General features: G+C 38.1%; 1 protein-coding gene across 3 annotated transcripts in view; it reads right to left on the minus strand.

The window, feature by feature from the left end:
• Positions 1 to 20712, minus strand: part of ptprr (protein tyrosine phosphatase receptor type R) — a 46517-nt gene extending 25805 nt beyond the window's left edge. For 2 of the 3 annotated variants that reach the window (XM_027151536.2, XM_027151535.2), the window contains exons 1-2: positions 20456 to 20712; positions 16045 to 16340 (exon numbers count right to left, since the gene is read on the minus strand). In XM_027151536.2, the coding sequence (XP_027007337.2) occupies positions 16045 to 16340; positions 20456 to 20516 (357 nt within the window). In that variant the 5' untranslated portion in view covers positions 20517 to 20712. Of the gene's footprint in view, positions 1 to 5182; positions 5252 to 16044; positions 16341 to 20455 lie in introns of those variants that run through there. The other variant, XM_047804007.1, reaches the window with a different exon arrangement.
• Between the last annotated feature and the right edge of the window lie 4572 nt (positions 20713 to 25284).

Here is a 25284-nt window from a genome sequence, read left to right on the forward strand (position 1 = left end):
CACACCACCCACTGGCATTTTTACCAGCGTGTGTGTGTGTGTGTGTGTGTGTGTGTGTGTGTGTGTGTGTGTGTGTGTGTGTGTGTGTGTGTGTGTGTGTGTGTGTGTGTGTGTACACATAGTTTATCTACAAATGTAGCCAGTGTGCATTATGTTAAACAGCTTTGCAGGCTTTACTGTGAGACTCAGACACACACGCTGCTCATACAGAACATCAACTCTGTACACACACCTTCAACACAAAGCTCTGAAGCTCATTCAGTCAAAGATTCATAACAAAGCAGCTCAGTGACTCTGAGGCCAGATGGACCTGATGGAGTGTTTCAGAAACTGCTGATATCCTGGGACTTTTACTCACAACAGTCTCTGGAGTTTCTTTCTAACAACACCTAACAACAGTGTGGAGAGGTCTGTGTGAGGAAACACCTTGCTGATGAGAGAGGAGAGAGAGGAAGAGGAAGTCAGGAAGAAAGAAAAGCACCTCGTCACGCACAACATGCTAAACATTGAAGCGCAAGGTCACATCAGGTTTCATTCCTTCAGCCAAGAACAGAAAATCTGACCAAAACTGGACAGATGAAAATATATACACGGAATACTGTGCTTGTGCTTCACACTAAAATGACTCCATGTCTAGTCACTTCTTCCAAACTGCATTTAAACTGCATTTAAACACACATCTAATCCACTAGTGTGAGTGTGATCACTGTGTAATCCAGACAACATGATCCAGTTACACCATCAAATCTCACTGGATGTGTAGAGCTGACTAACGTACACTGAACACACAGCACGGACCGATGTTAGACTGGTATAAATCAGGAGTAAATATAAATATATGACTGCTTTAAAAATCAACGTCCTGTAAGGAAAAGATCAACCGCAGCCTCGGAGACTGGAAAGCTGAGGCCGGGAGGTGAGAACACCACAGAGGTCACGCAACAGATCTCACCAACGCACACAATCCACCCACACTGCTGGAAGACCTTCCATTAACTCCCCTTACCCCTCCAGCTACCTGTTTAAAATTCATACCAATAACACACACACACACACACACACACACACACACACACACACACACACACACACACACACACACACACACTTACATACACACATACATGTGTAAATGAACACATACACACACAATAACACACATAAACACACAAATGAACACATACACACACAGACCCACAAATACACACACACACACACACACACACACACACACACACACAAATGCTAATGTACACACATACATGTAAATGAACACATACTGTATACACACATACAATAACACACACATAAACACGTATATAAACACACAAATGAACACATATACACACATACAATAACACAACTTCCATTTAACTCCCCTTATACCTTCAGCTACCTGTTTAAAATTCATACCAATAACACACACACACACATGCTTATATACACACACATATTGTACATGTGTAAATGAACACATACACACACAATAACACACACATAAACACACAAATGAACACATATTCACACAGAACCACAAATAAACACACAAATGCTAACAGACACACATCTAAATGTAAGTGAACACATATACACACATACAATAACACACGTATATAACATTTACATTTACATTTACATTTACAGCATGTGACAGACGCCCTTATCCAGAGCGACGTACATAAGTGCTTAAATCTCTAACATTGAATACATTAATGCTGGTTCACTAGGTTACATACTTAAGATACCATGAGTTTAAAACATTTGTTCAAAGTTACAATGAAAAAGTGTCAAAGGTTTTTTTTTTTTTTAACATACACACAAATACATGTAAATGAACACATATATACACACATACAATAACACACATAAACACACAAATGAACACATATACACATTAACACACACACACACACACATACACGCACACACACACACAAAAATGCTAACATACACACATACTGTACATGTAAATGAACACATATACTTGCAGCTCCAGGTTTAATCATGAGAAAAGGTTTCTGTCTGGTTCTTCTGCAGGTTCTCCAGTTTCTCCTCTGACTGTACGATATCACATGAGGCTACATTGCCCCTTAGGTGTAAATGTGTGTGTGTATGTGTGTGGAGCCTTGTGACAGACAATCATCCCATCCAGGGTGTACTCCCACTTCACACCCAGCATTCTCAGGACATTGCAATCCTGAGCAAGATGATTGACACGATGAAAGCATTTGGACTTGGATGATGAAGACATTTGGAGAAGCATTTATTTGTATACAGCACAGTGCTTACTTTCTTCATACATCAGCCTGGGGGTGCTGGGGCTTGAACCATCAACCTTCTGAACACGAGCCTAGAGCTGAAACATCAAGCCACAACTGCCCTAAAGTTTGCTGTTGTTGTGTTTACTTGTTGTGCTGAAATGGAAAGAAGTCTAAATTTTGTTGATGTAGATTTTGTTTTAAACATGATGATCTTTATATCATTATTAACGTTAGGACACTTTTCAGTACGATCTTTTCAGCTGGTGCTGCAGTTCTGCTGATGCACAAAATAATGATTCTTTGACTTCATTTACTGAATCGGTGTTCTGACATTTCAATGACATAACAGTTATTAGATTTCCTCTTTAGCGCATTCTGTAAACACGCTCAGGTTTCCAGGAGATGGAAGAACCTGAGCAATCCCACAAGCCCAAAAGACGTGGGTAATATCCTGTCTATTCCTGCTCTAATAGACCCCAGAGTGAGACATCTGGCGTCCATAGCTGGTGATTTTTAAGGAAAAAAAAAGACTTGTATGCTGTTGAGAATTTATAAACAAATCAGTCAACTTGCCCAAGCTATCATAAATTGCTTGTGGTTACAGGAACTAGAACTGGTCCGAGAAGCTCCATCTAATTAGCTAGCTGTCAAATCTGTGCGATTAGCTTGCTAACTAATCGATTTTCACAATAAAAGTCAGCTTATATATAAATATCGATCGAGTTTTAGGGATTTGAGTCCATTGCAGCCATGTTTGACATTCAGTCTGATTTGTTTCACTACATGTTGAAGGTCAACCCCAAGTGCTTCACTTTACAGCACACCCAAAATGAGTATTTACTGCCCGCATACAATACGATTTTTTCATTGTATTGTTTTTCTATGAACGTGTTCTTTTAATTGAGTAAAGGGTGGGGTTACTAGGCTTGTTTAGACCCAATCAAGCTAATTGAAATCACAGGGTGGGTCAGTTGATTGCAAGGCCTATATATCCCCTTTTTAACAAATGTGTTCCATTTTGCCTGAAGAAGACCCAGCAGGGTCGAAACGTCGCTTTGCTTTTTAACAGATTAATAAATATGGGAGTTAAAACAGTGTTGCGGACATTACACTTTTTTTTTTTTTACTTTAGCAGTTTCTTTTGTCCTGCACCTGCCAGAAGGTGGGATGTGCACACAATTACTTATTTAACGCATACAATACAAGTCCAGACTTATCCATTATTTTGCTAAAAAATATCTAAATCCTCTCTCTGTCTCTCCCACTGTAACAGAAATCTGTACTGAATATGAATCATGAAAGAAATACAGATGAGTACTGTACAGAGTTTTCAGAGCATTCACTGTATTTCAGGGAACTCATTTACCCAGAACACATATTATAAAATAATAAAATAATAGTAATTTTTTTAACGTGTGTCAGTGCTACATTTAAGAACAATTACATACATTTTTTATAAGGCTTATTACAACACGTTCCTGGAAGGTTGAACATGGCAATATTTGGCTTTTATATAATTAAATCTGATATGTCACTCATTTTTATTCTCCTGGAACATTTCGCTGGCATATTCTAGCAATAAATAAATAAACAAACAAATAAATAAACAGATAGATAGATAAATAAATAAATAAATAAATAAATAAAAGAAAAATTGTCCCATCCTTCCATCTAAATATTAGTCTCTAAATCAATTAATATTAAACTAATTCTGTGTCTCACATTGCATGTACTTATATACAATTACAGTCCACCTTCAAACAACAAATGTTTTACATTAGGAAGTAGTTTTGGATTTTGAGATGCAGATCAGGACAAGAATCAGAAGGACGTTTTGAAATAAGATTCAGCTCATCATCACTGTGCATGAAACTCAGCGAAGAATCCTGACAGACGGATATATTCCGGCTGGGATGTGCCAGATGTCAAGCGTTCAGCTGTACAGGAGACACTCATGTCTTTCCTATCGTTCCATTATTCCTTTGTCGGTTTTAGTTATATTATACACGTTACACATACGCAATGTTAGTGGCAGAATAAAATGTTCAATAAAATGTTACAATTAAAATGAAATTAGAAATCGGACCTTTTTAAAATATGCATATGTTTAAGCTGTTTAAAAAGCCCTGATATAGTGAATCTCCTCGAGCAATCCCACAACACACCACGGTCTCAGTCCTTTTAAAACACTGATACTGACACCTATCTCTCTCTGAGGATTCAGATTAATGGTATATGATATGATCCAAATCCATAAACTATTTGTACTAGCATTTTCATATAAACTCCAAAGGAGAGAGAGAGAGAGAGAGAGAGAGAGAGAGAGAGAGAGAGAGAGAGAGAGAGAGAGAGAGAGAGATATTTAGGAGCCGGAGAGCTGCAAAATGCTGTAAACATTATTACAATGTGCTTATTTAATAGATTTTCTATTTATTTATTTATTTATTTATTTATTTGTTTGTTTGTTTGTTTGTTTGTTTGTTTGTTTGTTTGTTTATTTATTTATTTATTTAATAAATAGCCCTAACACCTAAATTCGAGTCTGGTATTAATGTTTTCTAAGCATTTAAATCTTTATGTTGTTTAACATCAGATGTGTGTATGCAATTATATAGCACTATAAACACTCTATACATCAAATCCTGACCCTAACCTTAATCTCAGTAACCCGCTTTGTCAAAACTGTCAGATATTCCCATCCTTCTGGACACACAAGCGCATACGCACACGATTCTGTACTCACAGAAATTGTGTTATTCTTAAAATCCACTAAAACTAACATCCGGGTAACATCAGTTAAAAATAAAGCCAAATTAATCATTAGGAAAAGAAGCAAAAAGCTTTAAAATGATCTGCCAACGTTTATAACAACATCTGGAAACAGTTACGAAGTAAAAGAACTGCACTCACCGAACGCTCACCTGTGGGATCTGCCAAGAGATGGAGAGACAAGCTGAACCTCCAGCCTCTATCATTTTGGCACTTCAGCTAGAAACCAATTCACAGCCAACCCGCTACAACCCCGAAGCCCAATTCTCACAAATGTTTGCAGCTGTGCGAGCATTCTCTGTCTCTCTCTCTCTCTCTCTCTCTCTCTCCTGCTGTGTACAACAGCCGCTGCAAATGTGGAGTAATTACGGTAATAGCATGGAGTGGAGGTAGAGGAGGAGGCGGATGGGCTAACCGAGCTCTTCTGCCTGAACCTGAGTCCCTCAGAGACTGATTTAGCACAATGACTCACCTACACAAAGAGAACATCAGGGAAACATTACTGAAATGAAAGTGGCGGCGATAATGACAACAAGAACGCTCGAATGTACACGTACACACACACAGAAGCACAAGGCAATAATACTTTACAAAACAGTCTCTTTTTTTTGCCTCCTAATACCGATTAGATCAGTGAAATGTGCCCAGAACACCGTGTTTGTTTGTATGTTGTCAAGGTCTTGCCGCTCAAAACACTAATTCGTCGGTTTCAGACGTCTCCTGCGTGATTTTTACTCCCTGACAGTAAAAACACGGCCTGATTATTAACAAAATCAAACCTACCAGAGAAAACATAAACAGAGACATTGTTCTGAGGTTCGCTCTGATCTGTATGTACAGTATATGATGACTACACTGTGTGTGGTCAATAATTCCCAGGAGCAATTCCCAGTATAAAAACACACAGAGCCGCAGTTAATGGCTTTAAACTAGAGTTTAGAGGCATTAACTACAGGATACATGCCGTAACGGACAAGTATAGAACTGTTTTTATACAGTTTCTTTAAGATGACTAAAGAAAACAAGTGCAATGCACTACTTCAATGCAATCACTGCCATTAAGTCTACCAAAGAGTTATGTAGATAGATAAAGAGAGGGGGAGAGAGGGAGAGAGAGAGAGAGAGAGAGAGAGAGAGAGAGAGAGAGAGAGAGAGAGGGAGAGAAAGAGAGGGAGAGGGAGAGATTATGTAGAGCTAGAGAGATAGTATAGAGAGATGATAGATATTAGATAGTGATTATATAGAGAATTATTATATTATATATTATTATGATATATAAGTATATATAGATATATTAGTGTCGATCTATATCTATATATATATCTTACCTAGATATATATCTTACCTCGCTCGCTCTCTCTTCATCGCTCTCTCTCTCTCTCTCTCTCTCGTACTTCGCTCTCTCTCTCATCTCTCCTCTCCTCTCGAGAGCGAGGCTATACCTGTCCACAAAGCACAATCTAGATAACAAAACCCGTATCCAGGCAACTACTACTTTCTACAAGTGAGAGAGTTCATACCAAACACCGACGGTAAAATTCATTGTGAATGAAAGTGATTTTTTTTGTTGTTTTATGTGTTTGTTTGTCTAATACTGGATGGCGTAGGAGGGCGCGATGACTCAGACATTAATGGCTACCATGTTTTTGTTACGAAACCCAGCTTATAGACTTTAAACCGAACACGACTCACGACCGAGCGTGTCATTGTACTCAATGTCGATCACAGGTCACAGAAATAAACATAGCTAAAAAATACTCAATCAAAAAAAAGAAAATCTTACTCAGGTGAGTAATTACTTTTTTGGTGTAAAAACAAAGCTATGAACATGATGAGAGTGCTGCTTCTTCCCTGGTAATCATTCCTAATCTTACCTCATGTCTGTACGTCTAATAACATTAGGCTCTTTGAACAATTAACGTCTACCACTTCTGTTGTTTTGAGCACTAAAGCTTTAACTTCACTGAAACAAACCATGTCAGGGTTGTTGTTTTTTTTCCCCAGACCTTGTAAGCCTTGTCCTAATCTTGATACTGAAAATAATTGATAAGGACTATTGCGAATAAAGAAATAGAATGAGATTCACCGTATTGCCAAAACTTTGTGGACAGGACAGACTGATGTTGGAGTGTGTCTGTGGGGATTAGTGATCATTCAGCTACAGGAGCATTAGTGAGATCAGACACTGATGTTGGAGTGTGTCTGTGGTCATTAGTGATCATTCAGCTACAAGAGCATTAGTGAGATCAGACACTGATGTTGGAGTGTGTGTCTGTGGGGATTAGTGATCATTCAGCTACAGGAGCATTAGTGAGATCAGACACTGATGTTGGAGTGTGTCTGTGGGGATTAGTGATCATTCAGCTACAGGGGCATTAGTGAGATCAGACACTGACGTTGGAGTGTGTGTGGGGATTAGTGATCATTCAGCTACAGGAGCATTAGTGAGATCAGACACTGACGTTGGAGTGTGTGTGGGGATTAGTGATCATTCAGCTACAGGAGCATTAGTGAGGTCAGACACTGATGTTGGAGTGTGTGTGGGGATTAGTGATCATTCAGCTACAGGAGCATTAGTGAGATCAGACACTGGTGTTGGAGTGTGTGTCTGTGGGGATTAGTGATCATTCAGCTACAGGAGCATTAGTGAGATCAGACACTGATGTTGGAGTGTGTGTCTGTGGGGATTAGTGATCATTCAGCTACAGGAGCATTAGTGAGATCAGACACTGATGTTGGAGTGTGTGTCTGTGGGGATTAGTGATCATTCAGCTACAGGAGCATTAGTGAGATCAGACACTGATGTTGGAGTGGGTCTGTGGGGATTAGTGATCATTCAGCTACAGGAGCATTAGTGAGATCAGACACTGACGTTGGAGTGTGTCTGTGGGGATTAGTGATCGTTCAGCTACAGGAGCATTAGTGAGATCAGACACTGATGTTGGAGTGTGTCTGTGGGGATTAGTGATCATTCAGCTACAGGAGCATTAGTGAGATCAGACACTGATGGTGTAAGAGTGAGGAGGTCTGGGGTTCAGTCAGTGTTCCAGTTCATCCTAAAGGTGTTCAGTGGGGCTGAGTCATAGTCAGGGCTCAGTGCTGGACACTCGAGTTCTTCTCCTTCAACATTAACACACCATGTCTTCCTGGAGCTCAGGGGCTTTGTGCACAGGGACATCATCATGATGGAACAGTGTCTGAGTGTCTTAGTTGCAGTGAAGAGAAACTGTAGTGCATTCACATTTGTGACAACATTTTGGAGAAGAACCACATGTATTTGTTTTTGGTCAGGGGTGTACTTTTGTCCAAATAGTTACTCCAAATCAATTCATACTAGTCTAATAACACAAGATAGCCTAATAATGGTTCTGGTTGATGCCTGTCTAATAAATGTAGGGGTGCAGCTTCTCCATTTTCCTCATTAGTCATGTGTTTCTAACCCTGCTATAGACTGGCATCCTGTCCAGGGTGGACCCCAAACCTCTTGTGCCCCAAAATTCCTGGAATAGGCTCCATGTTCTTTGCGGCCCAGTAGGAGAAACGGTATAGAGGATGGTTGGATGGATGGGTAGATGGATATATGAATGGAGGAAGTATAGGAAGTTATGAAATATCTATAGAAAGCTACACTTGAACTGTCCAACATTTGACTGTCCAAAAAATCCCTGAAGAACTACAATGACTTCCAGTGTGTAGATGTGAACATGACAAGCATCTCCCCTTACATCAATATGCATATTTGGCTTCACAAATGGAGTTAAGAACAACAACATTAAAGATTTAATAAAGAATGCTTGTTTGGTGGCTAGAAACGAACATTCAACATTCAGTGTCCTCAGGCTAGCTAGGACTGGGCGATCTCTCTCTCTCTCTCTCTCTCTCTCTCTCTCTCTCTCTCTCTCTCTCTCTCTCTGTTTGAACTAAATTGGATTTACTCTGTCTAATGCCACTGAAGCTCACAACAGTGCACCAGCCACCCTGTTCTTGTCATCCAATTAGATTCGATTTCCCCAACCTGAAACGCTCTTAAAAGCTCATTGAGGTCTTTGTGGTGTATCCTGCTCCATAACATGGCTCTCAGTCATATAGCCCCACAGTGTTGCCCCCTTTTTATCAATCCCAACCCCACAAATGGACAATAGTGGCTCAGGTTCTGCTCAACCGTCCTGCTCTGGTCAGGAAGCTTCTGCTGTTTTCTGTACTGACCTGTTTTGGTTTTTTTTTTAATCTCCAGCTTGCCATCAGATACTGTAACTGACTGCTCGCTAGTGATTAAGTTGGATTACTTTAGCCTTTCCGGTCAGCTTGAACTGGTCTGGATATTCTCCTCTTTTAATCCCTTAAAGCAATAGCAAGGCTATTTTTTAATAAAACTGTTCCTCACTAGCAGTTTATCATTTCTTTTTTATAACCACTCATTAAGGTTCAGCAGTCACAAATCTCTCCCCAGTCAGTAGTGCAGTATTTTAAGTCATGGTGTATTTTGTACCTGTTTCTCACAGCTTGGTGCTTGTGGAAAACACTGGGAAAAATCACATAAGAGTATCTTTTGTGTTTACAGCATAATAAAATGGAAAAAACATGGAAATGTGCTTTAATGTTCTGGCATTTAACTGCTTACTACACTATAAAAGGTTCAAAAGGCTACCTTGGGGTTTTGTCCTTGGTCAATAGAAAGTTTCTCATATAAATGATTATGTGTAGAAGCTTTGGAGAGCAATAAAGCATTTATATTAAAACATATAAAAAAAATTCAGAATGCGTTTTTGGAGACTTACAGTATCTCCGTTAGTAGATTATCTGGTAATCTGTATCTATCCGTTTGCTTACAATTTATTCATAGTGCAATGTTGATGTTCTTGTTTACTGTGTTTGAATTTGCTGTATTTTATTGTCTAAAATTGTGGTGGCATTTTATTCGCCAGGTTACGGTTATGAGTTTTGTCAGTGAAGCTCAGAATACTGTTGCTGTATTTTTTCCATCTATAATGTTGTTGGGTTTTATGATACACGCATGCATGTCTGCAGACTGGGCTTTTCTGTGCTCATGTGTAAATTAATAAACCCTTAAAACACTCTATCCATCTAGGTGTAGTTTGGCTTATTCATAAAGAGGAAGGCTAAGAAGGAACCACAGAAGCTGTAGCAAACTGTCAGTTATGTAAATGAGTTGATGGAGCTTATATATATAATAATATTTTTCTTGGACTGGGGAGAAAACCAGGGAACCCACAGGAAACCATTTGTGAGGAGGTGCGAGGCAAAGAAGCTAAACCAAACCAAACCACCATGCTCCCAGGAAATGTAAATTGTATTGCACAAAAATAACAATGGTGACAGATCTTTTTCTTTGTTCTATAGATGATTAACTTCATTACACACACAAAAAAAGTCTGACTTACTTTCCTAGAGAACATTAGAACCTCTGCATATAGCCTAAATGGACTACTGGTGCGTTATAAAGTCATTTTGGAAAGATTGTATTTACGAGTTTAACACACATTACCGCCATTACAATGTCGTAACTACGAGTGGGGATTTTCTTTGTGCTCAAGAGTTTCCGAGTTCGAGGCGAGTGGACATGTATGGATGGAGTGTCTGTAGCTGATGGTAAATTTATTGAAAGTTGACTCGCCTCAGAAGCTGATGTCAGCTATTATTGGTTTTATGCACCAAGTTACTGATTCGAGAAAAATGATTCGATTTGTTTTTTTCAGGCTGTTTTATTTACAATAAAAAAGGGCAAATTTTCCACACATAATCCGAGATCGTTGTACAATTCCGATATACGACGTAGCGATAAAGTTTGCAGTGGTTGTGCACAGTAACGTCCTGTGTTTATTCACCAGACATGCTGAACTTTTGTTTTCTATGCATGCTTTTCTGGTTTGTGATCCTTTTCTTATGTCTTGTGCCATGATACAGTTTTTCTTTAATGCTATACATGGCTAACATTGTTGTCTTACAGATTACACACTTATAGAAGGTAAAAATGTCAAATTGGAGGCAGAAATATCGACAACAACATCTACATGAGGTTAACACAGACTCTGATAAACAGAGATAATGAACAGCAGAAAAGCCTACAGCATCAACCCACGCCTGTAATTAGACTGCTCTTCTGAGAGGTTTCATTAGGTCAAAAATCAATCCCAAAAATAAATTCATTATTGTTCTGTTTTGAAGCATGCTTCAGCAAAATGCCTCAATCAGAAAGTTCATAGAGGAGAAACATTTTGTTTTAGATTTTTGTCAAGATTTTTACCTGAAACATGACAACAGTAGAGTTAAGACCTAAACAAGAGCTAATGTTCCTACGAATGCTTTAGTAATATTTTCCACATAGTTTTACCACAGAGTTTACAACGAATAATACATTTTTAAACTTTTTTTTTTAATCTTAGGTCTTAACTGACTTTTTTGTATAAAATATTATAATTTCAGCTCATAATAACACAGAAAAGTGCACTTGAAAGTGATGTCATGACAGTTAGCTAATGCTAGTTGAACCACTGTATGTTCAGGAGGTGGAGCTTTTGTTTACATTGGAGGAGAAGGGGGCGGGGTTAATAAAGTCACTCAAATCTTAACCAAGTCTACCTAGTTAAGCTTTAATTATTAACTATTTTGACCAGTTTTGTCAAATCTAACAAAATTAACAATGAATTAGAAATTATCGTAAACTTTCGGTCAGCTTTTAAAAAGAAGAGCTTTTACACACCTCTGAACCTGCTGAGAGAGAACACAGTCCTGGCTTCAGGTGTGCAAGCTCTCTCACTCACTCATTTTCTACCGCTTATCCGAACTACCTCGGGTCACGGGGAGCCTGAGTCTCAGGCGTCATCGGGCATCAAGGCAGGATACACCCTGGACGGAGTGCCAACCCATCACAGGGCACACACACTCACTCTCATTCACTCACGCAATCACACACTACGGACAATTTTACAGAGATGCCAATCAACCTACCACGCATGTCTTTGGACCGGGGGAGGAAACCGGAGTACCCGGAGGAAACCCCCGAGGCACGGGGAGAACATGCAAACTCCACACACACAAGGCGGAGGTGGGAATCAAACCCCCACCCTGGAGGTGTGAGGCGAAGGTGCTAACCACTAAGCCACCGTGCCCCCTGGTGTGCAAGCATTCCTAATTAAATGTTGATACTAATGGCTTAGCATGGTAATGGTTAAAACTCTGTGTTTTCGCTCGAACTGTGGGTGTTCACCAGCACTGCCAATCTGCCACTCTTTGTCCCTTGATTGAGGCCCTTAACTCTCTGTTGTCCCTCACTATATCTTCCCCTGTACTCTGACCCTAACAAACTAGGACATGCAAAGAAAAACATTTCACTGTGCTGTAATATATGTGCTAGTTTTCACCATCTTTATGCTGTAATGACATCATGTGTACATAACATATGTCTGGCCACGCCCCCTTAGAAACCATGTGTGATAGGACATTAGCATACAGCTCACAAGCATATTATCCCTATACACTATCACAACCATCCTTTGCTAACGGTTTAAAGCGAAGCGGTGGATTACGTCTGACCCTGCGCTCTGACCCCAAACCTCAAGGTTTTGATAAGTGAAGAAATAATTTCACTGTACTGTAATGTACATGTGACAAAAATAAGGCTTCTATTCTATTCTACAATCTCTCACACACACACAAATGAAGGTTCTGAGATCATACGATATCATGGAATCTACTGACGGTCGCATGCAGTTGCATTACAGGATCAGGTTCAACTCGCTGTGTGGTGGAAACAAACTTTTAGTCGTATTCCTTTTCAGACGTCTGCCAACTTATTGATCTTCAAGCTACTCCGTGAGGAGGATCATATTTATATCAGCTGGATATTTGCTGCATGTTCTCATAAGCACTGCTGCTCTGGGGCTTTGTTCTTGTATTGAAATGCTTTTGACATGGTAACAACTAAAGATGAATTCCAGCAGTAAATAGCTAGAGTCTAATTATATGGGGAAGCTTTTCTGTCGCTAGCTCTTTTTTTCAATTGATATAAAGATTATAGTATAGACTCTTTCATTTGCATGACATCCTTAAATGAACGATCTAGGTTCGCACGCCGGTCTGTTTTTGCAGAGACGTCGACTTTGCATTTTCACACCATTAAACATGACGCCGAAAAAACTGAACTGTGATTGGTTACTTTTGAATGTCAGTCAGATGACCTCTTGGGTGAGCCTTCACAATAAAACCTGGTATGGAGTCCATCATTTTTCACAACTTATTTGGTTCAGACGTTCATTATGACAGCATGAAACCGGCTCCAAATAAGTTCAGAGGGTAAAACAGAGCAGTTTATTTCTTAGTCTTGTTCTCCAAACTAGAAGATACTACCCATCATCTGCACTTTTGTCTTGTTAGAACATGGTTTGTTGGTGGTGAAAGTATGTTTCATGCTACTGTAAATCTGGAGAATGATCAGTTTCATACAGACACAGAAAGCTCAAGTATCAGGTTCAGATAGACAGAGAATTAAAAAACTTAAAAAGATGACGCGCAGTTCTTGCACACTAGAGACCTCTAGGACCTCTTGTCTGATGCTTTTGTCCAGCTTTCAGGATTTCAGGATTTTGCGATTACAGAAATGAACCCAGGATCCAGAAAACTCTCTGACATTTGGAGGAACTTTACATTTTTTAAAATCACCCCAGATTTTCTGCTGATTTGAGTTTCAATTTCTTTTAACTCTGTGAAATTCTGGAGGCTCAGAATATCACTATATGAAGAACAGAAGTGATTTCAGCTTCAGGATGGATGCACCTCCATGTCCTTTCATCTGTTTTAATAAATAAAGGTGTGGCTTATAGTGTCAGAAACCACAGGATAGTCTTTAATATTACATACAGGCATAAATAAATAAATTAATAAATAAATAAATAAATAAATAAATAAATTAATTAATTAATAAATAAATAAATAAATAAATATTGTGGAAAGGAGTACTGGTATAGTGTAAAAGTGGTGTGTATACATACATACATACATACATACATATATATATATAGAGAGAGAGAGAGTTGCTAAGCAAACTGACAGGCACATTAGAGCTGTTTTATCTTTACTCCAGTAGTTGCGCTCTTGTCTCTTACATGGTGTTAAATCAGGGAAACATACATTTTTACCCTTAATATTACGAACACAAGAAATCCGACGGCAATTAAATCAAGTGAAGCCAACATTTGAGCTTATATTTGATCACATGACCTTTCCCACCTTCTCTTCCTATTTTTGCATTTGCAAATGTTCAAAAACAGTGCCATCCTGAAAACCTTCATCTTTAAATAAAAAAGAACTTTTTAATGCTGTTAGTTATGTTTTTGCCCCAAAGTAACACACTCGTATGTGTCTCCTCCTCTTCCTCTAATGAAATTCTAAATTAAGTACTGAACAAATACTTGTGCAGTTTGCTGAGCATGTCAGAGCTTCAGCTTTTAAAGCTACGCAAACTGGAAGCTGGAGCATGTTGGTATAAAGATCATGTTGGAAATGAACCAGATAACATAATATGGCACAAAAATAATTACAGCCCCATGAGATCAGTTAATAGCGCTTTCATATCATGAATTTTTAATCTGTTTCCACCCCTAGTGTCTGTCACTGCAGGGATCACTGTGGTATGAATGAACATCGTGGCTTCCAACCAGTCTATTTCTACCTGTCTGTGAGCTGAGCTCCAGTCAATACAAATCAACCCAGAGTGGGAACCCATATTACACCTCTTAATTATTCAACAGAAGGGTAAAAACTAAGGGCAAAGTGTGTCTTGGCAACTTGGTCCAGAAACACACAGACTTGAGCTTATAAACAACAACCAAAAATAAATGATCTTGATATACATCTGCTCAAATATCAGAGGATATTGCAGGTGATGCAGAAAGATAGGCCTTCTCTGCAATATCTTCCTCTGTTAGCATCCTTGTTTATTTGTCATGCCCTTTATTCCCTACTCGTGCACTTCAGTTACTTCACACACAGTTAAACGCTTTGCTGCCCAGTGATGTGCAATAATCCTTCGTTCATTTCCTGTTCTGATAAAAAGATTGTGAGATAAGAGAGATCCACTACATAACACACACACACACACACACACACACACATACACACACACACACACACACACACACACACATGCCTACATGCCAGGAAGCAGCATATGTGCACAGAAACAAGCAATGAGCACACCCTCATACATACACACTCACAAGGAAAAACACACAAATACACACAGATACCCCCCACATACTGCATATTGTAGATACACACACACGCACACACACACACACACACACACACACACACTCAGAAACAAGCCTTGAGCACACACACACACACACACACACACACACACACGCCTTGAGCACACACACACACCTTGAGTGCACACACACACACACACACACACACAAAATTCTCAGCAAGATAGAGCAACTTGAAAACAGCTTGCTTTATACAGATGTCTGCCCCTCTGGAAATCATAGCCAAATATTTCATTTAAGACCATTTGTTTAACTGATGATTGTAAACATATGCTCCATATGACTCAGTCCACATCATCTAATGCAGCTAGTTTAGTAAAACAGATTAATCAAACCGATTCATTATTAATGTTTAATGAGAGCTCTGTCGAAACAAGATAAAACCATAAGATCCAAAGCCACCCACGCAGTTTCAAAATACACTCTGTGACTCAGATCTGACTCGGGGATCTTACTAAGTGCTCAGTGCTGTAGAAGACACAACCTGAACAGATACGTGATGTAGAAGCGATAAATTTGTCACAACATATCCGTGTACAAGCTTGTTGTACATGTTTCTATGTCTAGTCACTTTGTGATAATAAAAGGATCAGGATCTGTCTCGCTCTTATAGGATAGGACAGTCCTTAAAACTAATCATCTCATTAGCCGTAGTTTCATTTCTCATTTCTGCCTCAATAAACTAAGCCTGTACTCCACCTACTGCAGCCCCAAAAGGCACTCACCATGGTGACAATATGACGAGCTGATATGGGTGTGTTTTCCATGTGCGCATCATCGTCCGTCTTGGCAAGGAGGCTCAGTTCTGATTGATCCTGTGGTGCCTGCCGGAAATGTGACTCGGGTACGGTGGAAGGTATTCGCTTAGCTGTGAGAGACAGGGGCAGTGCATGGCTCTTATATCTTAGTGGTGGCATCGGGTTTTGGGAGTCCACGCCAGAGCGCCGACGCATTGGAGTGGCCAGCGCCAAACGACCATACCGATGCGATTGGTAAATCTCAGCATCACCTGAGAAGCCTCCTGTAAGAAAGATGTACAAAGAACAAGACTGAGAATATACTGTAGACTTGTCATTTGTTCGCAGGCTACAAAGAGCCACTGCTCCAACATAAAATGTATTAAAACTCTCAGATTATAGATTTTACGTCGACCATAAGCATGTACCAATTTTGATACAATACTCATAACTGAGCTTTGAGATGAAACGCTCAAGCTATTTGGAAACCAGCGACCCCTTTAGCTGAAAAACAAAAAAATCCACACAAGCTTCAACTCTTCAACGCAGATTGTATTTTATAAACGATGACACACGTTATTCATATGGGTACATCATTTTCTTGGTATCTCCTGGAATGTTTTATTCCTAAAGATCCAAGCTGGCATTATTTACTGTACAGTATATAGCTGTGATCGTTACAGCTATATACTGTAAAGGTTTGGATTAAAACCAGCCAATTCAATAATGCATTAAATAAAAAAAAAATCACACATCCTGTTAAGCAATTCACGTCTGGTGTCCATGTGTAAAATCTACTCTATGAGACCAAAACATAAAATGTGTTTGTTTAACATTTCATTCTCTGTTATCATCAGTTCCAGTCTTCTGGGAAAGCTTTCCCCTGGGATGAGATAAAAGATCATTAGTCAGATCAGACACTGATCTTGTAAGAGTGAGAAGGTCTGGGATGCAGACAGTGTTCCAGTTCATCCCAAAGGCTCATTTATCTGTACACAATTAGTACACATGCTCTGTACACAATTAGTACACGTGTACTGTACACAATTAGTACATGTGTTCTGTACACAATTAGTACACGTGTTCTGTACACAATTAGTACACGTGTACTGTACACAATTAGTACATGTGTTCTGTACACAATTAGTACACGTGTTCTGTACACAATTAGTACATGTGTTCTGTACACAATTAGTACACGTGTTCTGTACACAATTAGTACACGTGCTCTGTACACAATTAGTACACGTGCTCTGTATACAATTAGTACACGTGTTCTGTACACAATTAGTACATGTGCTCTGTACACAATTAGTACACGTGTTCTGTACACAATTAGTACACGTGTTCTGTACACAATTAGTACACGTGCTCTGTACACAATTAGTACACATGCTCTGTATACAATTAGTACACGTGCTCTGTACACAATTAGTGTGTTCTATACACAATTAGTACACGTGTTCTGTACACAATTAGTACACGTGCTCTGTACACAATTAGTGTGTTCTATACACAATTAGTACACGTGCTCTGTACACAATTAGTACACGTGTTCTGTACACAATTAGTGTGTTCTATACACAATTAGTACACGTGTTCTATACACGTGTTCTGTACACAATTAGTACACATGCTCTGTACACAATTAGTACTCGTGTTCTGTACACAATTAGTACACGTGTTCTGTACACAATTAGTGTGTTCTATACACAATTAGTACACAAGCTCTGTACACAATTAGTACACGTGTTCTGTACACGTGTTCTGTACACAATTAGTACACATGCTCTGTACACAATTAGTACACATGTTCTGTACACAATTAGTACACGTGTTCTGTACACAATTAGTACACGTGTTCTGTACACGTGTTCTGTACACAATTAGTACACATGCTCTGTACACAATTAGTACACGTGTTCTGCACACAATTAGTACACGTGTTCTGTACACAATTAGTGTGTTCTATACACAATTAGTACACATGCTCTGTACACAATTAGTACACATGTTCTGTACACGTGTTCTGTACACAATTAGTACACATGCTCTGTACACAATTAGTACACGTGTTCTGTACACAATTAGTACATGTGTTCTGTACACAATTAGTGTGTTCTATACACAATTAGTACACATGCTCTGTACACAATTAGTACACGTGTTCTGTACACGTGTTCTGTACACAATTAGTACACATGCTCTGTACACAATTAGTGTGTTCTATACACAATTTGTACACGTGTTCTGTACACAATTAGTACACGTGTTCTGTACACAATTAGTGTGTTCTATACACAATTAGTACACATGCTCTGTACACAATTAGTACACGTGTTCTGTACACGTGTTCTGTACACAATTAGTACACATGCTCTGTACACAATTAGTACACGTGTTCTGCACACAATTAGTACACGTGTTCTGTACACAATTAGTGTGTTCTATACACAATTAGTACACATGCTCTGTACACAATTAGTACACGTGTTCTGTACACGTGTTCTGTACACAATTAGTACACATGCTCTGTACACAATTAGTACACGTGTTCTGTACACAATTAGTACATGTGTTCTGTACACAATTAGTGTGTTCTATACACAATTAGTACACATGCTCTGTACACAATTAGTACACGTGTTCTGTACACGTGTTCTGTACACAATTAGTACACATGCTCTGTACACAATTAGTGTGTTCTATACACAATTTGTACACGTGTTCTGTACACAATTAGTACACGTGTTCTGTACACAATTAGTGTGTTCTATACACAATTAGTACACATGCTCTGTACACAATTAGTACACGTGTTCTGTACACGTGTTCTGTACACAATTAGTACACATGCTCTGTACACAATTAGTACACGTGTTCTGTACACAATTAGTACACGTGTTCTGTACACAATTAGTGTGTTCTATACACAATTAGTACACGTGTTCTGTACACAATTAGTACACGTGTTCTGTACACAATTAGTGTGTTCTATACACAATTAGTACACGTGTTCTGTACACAATTAGTACACGTGTTCTGTACACAATTAGTACACATGCTCTGTACACAATTAGTACACGTGTTCTGTACACAATTAGTGTGTTCTATACACAATTAGTACACGTGTTCTGTACACAATTAGTGTGTTCTATACACAATTAGTACACGTGTTCTGTACACGTGTTCTGTACACAATTAGTACACGTGTTCTGTACACAATTAGTGTGTTCTATACACAATTAGTACACATGCTCTGTACACAATTAGTACACGTGTTCTGTACACGTGTTCTGTACACAATTAGTACACATGCTCTGTACACAATTAGTACACGTGTTCTGTACACGTGTTCTGTACACAATTAGTACACATGCTCTGTACACAATTAGTACACATGTTCTGTACACAATTAGTACACGTGTTCTGTACACAATTAGTGTGTTCTATACACAATTAGTACACATGCTCTGTACACAATTAGTACACGTGTTCTGTACACGTGTTCTGTACACAATTAGTACACATGCTCTGTACACAATTAGTACACATGTTCTGTACACGTGTTCTGTACACAATTAGTACACATGCTCTGTACACAATTAGTACACATGTTCTGCACACAATTAGTACACGTGTTCTGTACACAATTAGTGTGTTCTATACACAATTAGTACACGTGTTCTCTACACAATTAGTACACGTGTTCTGTACACAATTAGTACACATGCTCTGTACACAATTAGTACACGTGTTCTGTACACAATTAGTGTGTTCTATACACAATTAGTACACGTGTTCTGTACACAATTAGTACACGTGTTCTGTACACGTGTTCTGTACACAATTAGTACGTGTTCTGTACACGTGTTTTGTACACAATTATTACACGTGTTCTGTACACAATTATTACACGTTAGCATATAGCATATTGCTCTTTTAACCCTAGACTTTTTTATTGTATATAATTCAACCGGTTAAAAAGGTCTAACGTGTCCAGCATCCTATGTCAAGATGACAGATGATACGTTTTCTCCCCGGCGACGGAGAAAGCCCTCGAACAGCCAATCATATGACAGGGGGGCGGGACCTGATGAAAACACGCACCCTGTCTCCTTCCCTACATTATATATAGAATACACATCATGTATATTGGGCTGAATTCTTAAAATCAGACCTGTAAATCAGACATGCACAGAGATGAAACGTGTTATTACACTTACGTATTATCTTATTATGATTATGATCATCAACAAAAAAAAATATGACAAGACATGAAGCATAAAAGGGTAGACATGCATCTGTAGAAGACATGCATGTGTAGAAGACATGCATGTGTAGAAGACATGCATGTGTAGAAGACATGCATCTGTACAAGACATATGGATCTGCTCACCTGCGATTTCTGCTGCCAGCAACAAAACAATGAGTCGAGAGAGAGACCTTGGTCCAGGCATGGCTCAGTGAAGTGCACTGCGATCAGTCCTACCATCTGACAGCCTGCACTGTGTAAACAACCCGAGACACGCCTTTAATCTCGCAATGAATGTGTGCAGTGTTTAATAATGTAGATAAAGATTTCTATAGCTAAACGGCAGCGCGCGCGCATTCTCATCCATCCACCGTGTGAGGAGAGACAACGATGGAAACAACGCAGGAGGAATAGATACAGGAAGAGAGACGGGGTGGGGGGTGGGGGTTGTTAGCCTACAACACCAGTGTATATCAGCTCTCACTCACCTGCATGAGAACCAATCAATCACTGTTTTCCAAAAGAATCCTAAAGACTGTTTTAACACAAAGAGTGATCAGTGAGCTAGAATCATTTAAGGATGAAGATAACACCATGAGGGTGGATGATGTGAGTGCTGAGGGGTTCTTTTACAAAGATTAGAAGGTTAAAGACCTTATCAACATGTGTGTGCGTGTTTTAAAGGAGGTCACTAAACTGGTTCATCACCCTAGTTAAAAATCTTACTGGTGTATTGAGTTTGTCCTGTTGGAACTAATTTAATTTCATTTTATAATATATCCTTTTGCTCAGTAGTCCAACAATTTAACCACTAGGTTACAGCCTGGAGTTGTTTTTGAGTAGTTTGGTGGCATGTTATTTCAAATCTAAAAAAAAAATGTGATTGCATAACATTCTGTTTTTGCACCCAAAATATCAGCACTAGTCCCTCTGCTGCCCCTTATGTTGTGTATGATGTTACTGCAGGATCATTGGATATGTGTTATATTTTTGTTCAGAGTGCTAAATAAGTTGATATTCTCTGTATAAGGTGTGTTAAGGTGAGTCCAATCCAATCTGTAACACACAAAAGTGCATCTTTCAGATTCGTAAAAATATCGCACTGAATTTCCAATCATAGCTGAACAGGAACCCAAATGGATCCCATTAATAAATGGTATAGAAGAGCTGCAACAGGATATTAATGTCTCGTCCTATAAGACAGATACTATAGAAACTGCTCCAGAATATGATTTTTTTGACAACGGTGCGCATCATGGTTCCAAGGTCAAGTTTTCAAACCAAATCAGTGGCAAGACATGAAACTGATGTTCAAAAGCAGTCACCATCCATTCTGACAGATTCAGCGACTGAGCCAAGAATGGCAAAGGAAAGTTCAATTTAGGCCTCATCAGACCAGAAGTCTCCAAATGGCTTTCTTTTTATGTTTACTTTGATTGAACATAAGCATCAAAACATTTTTGGGTGTTAATATTAGGGCTTTTTCAGGTTTGTGCTGTTTAATTTCCACCCCAAACTGTATTAATACCATTACAAATACTCCCCATCATACACTCTACAAGGTTGTGTATAAAAGCTATAATAATAATAATAATAATAATAATAATAATAATAATAATAATAATAATAATAAATATATAATTTATAATTATTTACAGATTTAGACAAGAAAAGTCTAGAAAATTTACAGTATATTCAAACACACTATAAAACTATATTAAGAAAAACAACACAGTCTAAAAACAAACAGAAAAATATTATTCATAACCTGCAAAAATGTTTCTCTCATTTCAGTTTAAATTATTTCACACATGTAATAAAGTATATCAATGTTTATTAAAGATATCATTCATAAACACATCATTTCACATGCGAAACATCTTGCAGTGTTATCTACATAGTATCAGAATCAGGATTATTGGCCAAGTGTGTTGACACACACACAAGGAATTTGGTTCCAGCTGTTTGTGACTCTCAAAAGTACAGACATACTATACAAACTATACAAGATAATGCAGGCGATGAGATACAATATAGACAGAATGAGTATTAAATATGAATATAGAATATCAAGTCAAGTCAAGTCAAGTCACCTTTATTATCACATCACCACGGCACATGTGCCTTGGTGAGTGAAATTCTTGGGAGCGAGCTCAGGAAATTGCAGAACCATTTACATACAATAGTAGAAACTTAAACAGAACAATTTACAGACAGGTTAGAAAAAAAGAATGTGCAAATTGCTCAGTACCATTGAAATGGGCAAATGTGGAAAATGTGGAAAGGATGCAATGTGCTCGTACATAGTCAGTACACACAGTGTACTACTAGACATATATATAACCATATATATATATATATATATGTATAAGTATAAATATAAATAATATATATAAGTATTATATACATGTAATATATATGTAACATGTTAAGGTGCAACGGACTGTACAGATACCGAAATGTCCTGTGGTTCCGATAGCTTATTGTCAGATAGATTGTTATTTTAAATTAAATGCAGTGTGTGTATAGTCCCGTGTGTATTGATGCAGTACGATTGCAGTGTGCGTGTGTGCATGTGTGTATAGTCCGGTGTTGAACTGTTGAATATTGTGGGAGTATGCTGTATGCTGTGTTAGTTATGGCTGTTAATTAGTCTGATGGCCTGAGGCAAAAAGCATATGAACAGTTATGTACATAAAGTGTGGGAGTGCAAATAACAATATTGTGTAATATTATGATTTTTGTACAATAGTAGTAGTGTGTGTAATATATACAGATGATGTGATGATTGACAGTTCTGATAATGCAGTACTTACAGATATGAAGCAGTGAATATAATTATGGTGAGGTGTTGATCAGGGTGATTGTCTGGGGAAAGAAAGTGTTCCTGTGTCTGGCATTTTTAGTAAGCAAATCCCCAGAGATAAATCCTCCCAAAAATAATGCCACTCATTTCATCTTACACATTCTCTGAATTGTAGAAACATTTTAAAACAAAAGCTTCATTGCTCTTCAAGGCTTTTACAGAGACCCATTTTCTGCTGGCCAACTACAGAACCAGGTGAACTCCATTCAGCTCCATTTAATGCATTAATACGGCAAGTCTTGAAAATTGCACTGGAACTAAATATGTATTATTAGTTATTATTGTCAAAGTGGGCAGTACGACTGTGCACAGCATATCAACACACCATAGTACACAAACGAATAATTAACTGCATTATTTTGAACAGTTAATTAAAGCCTTGTGTAACACCACTGTGTTGAAGCTTCAGCAATGCCTCTGTTTATGTACAGTAGGTGAGTTAATCAGCTGTGGATCCTATCCTTTTACAGGCAACACACACTGTGCTTAAAATGGTATAATTAATTAGTGTTAGTTATTATGATTTCTGCAGCCATGACAAGGATAAAGCACTTGATGAAAAAAATAAATAATGCTTATCATAGAAAGTCTATCTATCTATCTATCTATCTATCTATCTATCTATCTATCTATCTATCTATCTATCTATCTATCTATCTATCTATCTATCTATCTATCTATTCTGTCTGTCTATGACAAATGCTCTACTTCTGTTGATCTGGTCTTAGCACTATTGTGTTGGCGCCACCTATTGACGGCTTAATAAAACAAATGAACAAAAGGCAACATGTACAGTCTATGTGGTAGCTGTAAAAATTTTTTAGACTGATAGTAGTCTTAGTTCATGACCTTGTGAAACAAGGACTTATTCATTTATAAACACTTTGAAAACATGGACAAGGGCTACATACAGTAGAAATGAGATTATTTACTTTTACATTATTTACCAAATGAGAATGAGGTTCACTTCTGAATCTGGTTCCTCTCAGGGTTTCTTGCTCATGTCGTCTCAGGGAGTTTTTCCATGCAGATGTTGCCCCTGGCTTGCTCATTAGGGATAGATGTTAGAGATTATATAGTAACCTAAATTTAAAATTGGTATTTTGTGTCTATACTTATGTAAAGTTTCACTGTGTACTGCAACAGCTATATGGTTGAAATGACAAATAAATGGTTGAATTGATCAAATAAATTTAATTGAATTATGTGCACACACACAGACCAATACTATGCTGTAGCTATATATATATATATATATATATATATATATATATATATATATATATATATATATATATATATATATATATATATATAAAGCAAAATAATAAAAGTAAAGCATGGCCTCTTAGGACTTTCATATTTTTTAGAAATCAGTGTTGTAATGTAACGAAGTACAAATACTTCGTTACTGTACTTAAGTAGAAATTTCACGTATCTGTACTTTACTTCGCTATTTAAATTTATGTCAACTTTCCCTTTTACTCCACTACATTTCCTAGATAAAATGTATACTTTTACTCCGTTATTTTCCAATAAGCATCTTCGTTACTCGTTACTACAAAATAAAATCATAAGACGTGTGTGACTGCAATAAGGGAGGTTTGGCGAATCGCTGCTCCTAGAGTGTCACTGCACGTACGCATGCACGCTCTACGGAGAAGCACAGGTACGCGCAGCGTGCACGCGTGGTCAGAGCTGGAGGCGTTTATCTATAACGGCGGCAACCAAAAGCAGTGAAATGTCACTATTCTTATTACCAGAGTTGATAGCACAAGCAAAATATTAATGCAATATCTATACTAAATAAAAATAACATTTATTTATTTGGTCTTTGTCTTGTGAATATTTGTTTATTAATGACTGCATTCATTGGACACACTGTTTGTAGAGAATGCACACATACATGAACTGATTTGATTCAAGACTGGCATCATTACATCATGCATAAAATTTTGGTGTCCACTTTTGCCATTTAATAATACCATAACGTTTGGCTTACTATGTAGTCATATAATATATAATATAAAACTCTTCTTGTTTTAAATTCTCACTGAGGGCTAAAACCCCTTATGCCTACCAAAAATCACTGAAATATTACTTTTTA

Source organism: Tachysurus fulvidraco, chromosome 19 (genome assembly GCF_022655615.1).
Source record: "Tachysurus fulvidraco isolate hzauxx_2018 chromosome 19, HZAU_PFXX_2.0, whole genome shotgun sequence".
Classification (NCBI taxonomy): Eukaryota; Metazoa; Chordata; class Actinopteri; order Siluriformes; family Bagridae; genus Tachysurus; species Tachysurus fulvidraco.